The following is a 5,171-nucleotide window of genomic DNA, read 5'->3' as shown; positions in this document are numbered from 1 at the left end:
ATTACCAGGAAGAGCCATGAGGTTCCCAGGGCCCTAAACAGACCCAGCAAAAATCTGCTTTACAATTCTGGTTTTTGCATACCATGTGATTACAGCCTCCATCCTTCTCTATAGTGACATGGCACTTGGGACATTCCTGAAAATAAAGCAAATGACATAAGAATTTTAAGAATTTATTACAAGGGGTGACCAATCAAAATTGATAGCAACCTAGTTGGTAACAATGGAAAATTTGATTATTAAAAAAAAAAAAACCTGGAAGATAAAAAAATAAGTGATAATGTTCATTTAGAAATAAGGTTGATATTATTTTACTCCATTAGTTAATTCAGTTTGGTCAGTATGAAATATCTGGGATTTTACTCCATTATTTCTGAAATACTTCAAATTTTAATGAAACTAGTCTATTTCCACCATTTAGGGGTATTTCACAGTCTCTATACAGTTGTCTGATATGCAAGAAATAGCAGCCAAATCACCTTTATATCACTTTAGTGTCTTAAAAAAAAAGAAACACATTAGATAGTGTAGTCTGAAATGTAGCCCCAAAGATGAGTTGGTCAGGTTTAGAATTCCTCTAATCATTCGTCTGTTCAATCAAGATGATTTGAAGCTAAATAACTTATATTCTCAAAATTTCTTTGCATCTATATACATAAATGGCAATTTCTGTCCGTCTTGCTGCCTACACCAGAGAACCAATCTACCTTTCTCTAATTCTAACCATTGAAAATTAAATAACAACAGAGATATAAGAAGGTTAGCAGTACAACTAATTGTATCTCAAAGACAGTATAGTCTGTTGTAAGGAATAAGGGCATTATATTGTTAATGAAAACCTTGTTTGCAGTGGCCAGTCCAAACCCTTTTCTAAGTCGGAACGACTTCAGCAAGAAACTACTCCAATATGTCCTCTTGTGAATGACCACAAAAAGAAAGTCTTAAATATACACCCAATGGATTCAAGAGGGTAGCCTTGTTTTATTTATATTTATTTTTTTTCTTCATCTAATGTAAACATTAGATGTTTAAAGGGGCACTCACAGTCATAAGAATATGGTTATAATTCCCAGACTGGGCAGTGCATTGAGTTCTTGAGCAAAACGCTCCATTTCATGTTACACCATTCCACTGAGCTACAATAAGTCCTAGCAACACTTGTATCTTCTTCAGAAAGGAATGTTCTAATCTCAGTCACTTATGTGCCATGGAAACTGGGCTAAGGCCTGACCTTTTAAGTCCTTTTAAGGCTCATGACAGACCTAAGTCTAAGTGGAGCGTAAACATTAAAACTGACTTGAATCCATTCCAATACTTTATATAATGGTAGTAAATTGGCAAACAAGATATTTTAAAATAAGCTAACAACCCTGCTCTCTCAGGCTTACATATGCACACAAAATCTAGACTAATCAAAAGTTTTAAAATAATTCTTATTTAATTCATAAATAGATAATTACATAATACAGAATCATCATCACTGTATCTTTCCATGATGAGAGACTCTACAGTATTGCCACTCATTTTAGTCTTTTATTTTATATTTGATATCCAGCATCCCAAAATCTGACACCAGCATCATTCTTTCTTCTTCTATGAATATTCATCAACAGAAAATATAATCATTTAACATGCAACAAGAGCTCAGTGAAAAGATTATACCTTAGTATTAGCAGCAATCCAATTTGAAGTTTCGCTATCATCATCACATTTTTTAATCCATTTCCTTAACCATTTGCACTTGACAGGATCATGCCAATTCTCTCCACAATTAAAGCTATGAAAACAAAATTTAAAACAAAAATTCAATTTGCTTTGTGTTAAAAAACAAAACAAAACAAAAATGTTCTCACAATAGTAAGAATGTTGTTTTTTTAAAAAAAAAAATGTTAAGTTTTATTTGTTTAATACAATTGCTTTGAATTTGTCTCAGAAAGAGGTCTTGTTTGTGATGGCTTAGTTGGGGGGGGGCACTAGGAATGTGGCCTGGGTGTCAAGGGGGCAGCAGTCCGAAAAAGTTTGGGAATCACTGATCTAGATCTTTGTGCTCTGAAATCGAATTCCAAGAATGACTTTTCCTTTCAAACTTTCTGCCAAGCACTGATGTTATCTTTCCTCCCAGCCACCATATCCTGGATATTTTGGTGTGTCAAGAATGAGAGAGTTGAGAAAAGTTTGAATATCTGCTTACAACTACATGGTCACCTAAGGCCATTAGCAAAACCATGTTAATGTGTATCATGCATAAATATACATACAAATACATAGTGAAGGTCTCTGACCTAATGTTCCTAAGTTCATGGGTTTAATTTCTAGACTGAATAAGAGATTTCATTTTATGTGGCCCCAGTCTACTCAGCTGAAAATTTGTACCAGTAGTAACTGGGATTAGTCTTGCAATGGACTAGCATCCAATCAGTGGGGTGGACTACAACAGAAAGACACTTACATAGTGGCATAGAACTGAAAACCATGTGTTTGAGAGGCAAACCACATAACCATGCTAATGCAATCATCCCCAACAAGGATATTTAATAAAATGTCAACAAAGCTACGAATAGGAATTAATGGTGTACAAATGAGACCTTATAAAAAGTGAAATAACATTTCACAGCCCTGCTGCTTACAATGCAACAATAAAAACAAGAAACAAAACAAATAAAGTCTAGTGCAATATTACTGAAAATATAATGAACTGACCAGAATGTATGTCCACAAAGACACGTCACAGGTTTAGTATCATAATGTGCTACCTTTACTGCATAACCACAATCTGGGGCTGGACACCATCGCAATAACCGATTGCACTAAAATAAATACACCATAATACACACATTAGAAATAATATGAACCAACTTTGAGCTTTTGAGCCCCTTATTTTACTAAGAGGAACTGAGATAAGGCTTTATATTAACTGACATAAGATAGAGTGGCTATGACATGGTGCCCATATATGGGCACCATGACTGATGCCCATATATATATCAATACTACTAAATTGGGCCTCTAGGCCTCAAGGAACATAACTCTGATTTACTGTGTAAGGTAGAAAATAACTAACATTCCCACTTCGTGCTTAAGTGGGATCCAGTTACTGGAAAGGGTTAAAAAAAAAAAAAACAGAACTCGATCCATTTGCACGTGACTAGATTGCAAAAGCCATTCCACTCATAGTAGCATGAAAAGGGTGTAAAAGCCAGTTTTTAGCTTTTAATATGAAGAAATTATTGAAAAATTATATAATTGTTGTAGACAAGTAAAACTGACCAAAAAAACGGAAACAGGCTTTTACAATATTTGGAGGCTTTTATATTTGCTACTATAAAATACAAAGTTTGGCACTATACCAAAAAAATCAATATTCCTGAAATAAATTACATTAATCTATTAACCAATCTATCACTAATCTATAAAAAAAAAATCTAACATATGTAACAATTTGTTTCTGTTATCAAACAAATTTTAAACAAGTGTTTTAAAAGTTACATGACAAAAGATTGTTGCTAAGCAAGAAAAAGTATAATACTCACTTCAACGAAGCTATTTGTTATAATTTGTTGATATTTTAATCTCACTTTAGCATCAGTCACAAGTGACCTGAAATGGGAAAGAGACAAAAAAGATCAGAATTTGCAGACTTCAAATGATTGTAAATATTTAAATCATTGATTCTTTTGGATTAAGCCATTACCTACCAGTGATCTCATATGAGATCACTTAAAAATTACAAATTTCGTAATTATCTCAATATTTACACATATCTAACCTTTTTGCTATATCTACTAGGTATATTTCTCTGATATTCAAATGAGATTTGCTAATTTTTCACCCAATATCTCGCTTATTTCTATTTAAAATGTTATTTTGATCATTCCAGCATGTTTCTAAGGCTGTTTTATGCTATAAATCAAAGTTTCATAAAAAAAATTCCAGTTAATAGAATTATTTGAGGTAATAGGTTAAGCACTGGAAAACATTTTCTAAGGGACAGAAATAATTTCTGTACAATACTAATACCTATCTTATCAATATAAAGGAGTTAAAGGGGAATGTTGCTTCCCAGCAAAGAAGGATAAAACTAAGTATAGACAAGCATTTAGTCCACTGAGACCTTCACCACACTCTTTATCAATGGATGAACTGAGTGTTCCCCTGTCTAAGGGGGAACGTATAAGAGTAGTTCATGAGAAAGACTGAGCGCATGAAATGGCTCATCATTCAAGGACATTAACAACTCTTTAATAAGTCGAGTGGGGTGATATGGTCATGGAATGCATAGGAATGATACATACTGGTAGAGGAGACACTAAAAGTTGATGAAAGAGGATACAAACATTATAGATAGCTGAAGAAGGCCTGGAGCTGAATTAGATACACTAACTGCCAAAGACAAGATGATACAGAATGGAATTCAACAGAGAAATAATGTATTGAAGATCTGTCCTATCCATTCCAGTGATGTAGAAAAAAAAAAAAAAAAAGTCAATCTTAAAACAAAATGTCCTAATTGTAGACAAAGAATTCAGAACACAATACTCACATCACAGTGGCATCATCCACTAAAATATCACAACCATGAGCCGCACAGGAGATTGTCTGTCCCATACCTTCATCCATCACTTTCGTTGTCAGATATTCCATCCAACATTGACTACAGAAACGATGACCACACTCAAGACCAGTCATATCCTACAAGAGAATTGTTTGAAGGGTCAAATGGCATTTGGATAACAAGCATCTTTAATGTTTATCCTTTAAAGAGAAAGAAATTATTGACAGGAAAGAAATAAAACATAAAAGTTCTGAAATATAAAGTATCAGATGTTTATTCACAGAATGGTGGTGTGGAATAGTAGCCTTTTGTTTCAGAGCTATGTTGACACAGACTATCAAAACTAGAAATGCTAGTGATTGCATATGCATGTGATGAGGACAGACTTAGAAATAGTAATGGAATTCGGAATATATGAGATGGATTGAACTCTACATTATAGTTCTATAGTTTATTCTGTGCGCGTGCGCGTGTGCGTGTGTGTATTTATATATATATATATATATGGTAAGAAGCTTGCTTCCCAACCACATGGTTCTAGGTTCAGTCCCACTGCGTGGCACCTTGGGCAAGTGTCTTCTACTATAGCCTCAGGCAGACCAGTCTTGTGAGTGGATTT

General features: G+C 34.0%; 1 protein-coding gene across 1 annotated transcript in view; it reads right to left on the bottom strand.

Annotated features, from left to right (window-relative positions):
* Window positions 1–5,171, bottom strand: part of LOC106871316 (E3 ubiquitin-protein ligase arih1l) — a 48,397-nt gene that overhangs the window by 10,049 nt on the left and 33,177 nt on the right. Inside the window, exons 5-9 of the mRNA XM_014917705.2 lie at window positions 4,541–4,689; window positions 3,531–3,597; window positions 2,701–2,807; window positions 1,663–1,777; window positions 6–136 (exon numbers count right to left, since the gene is read on the bottom strand). Of these exons, the coding sequence (XP_014773191.1) occupies window positions 6–136; window positions 1,663–1,777; window positions 2,701–2,807; window positions 3,531–3,597; window positions 4,541–4,689 (569 nt within the window). The remainder of the gene's footprint in view (window positions 1–5; window positions 137–1,662; window positions 1,778–2,700; window positions 2,808–3,530; window positions 3,598–4,540; window positions 4,690–5,171) is intronic.

Source organism: Octopus bimaculoides, chromosome 10, assembly GCF_001194135.2.
Source record: "Octopus bimaculoides isolate UCB-OBI-ISO-001 chromosome 10, ASM119413v2, whole genome shotgun sequence".
Taxonomy (NCBI): domain Eukaryota; kingdom Metazoa; phylum Mollusca; class Cephalopoda; order Octopoda; family Octopodidae; genus Octopus; species Octopus bimaculoides.
This window is presented reverse-complemented; position numbering and strand designations above follow the sequence as displayed.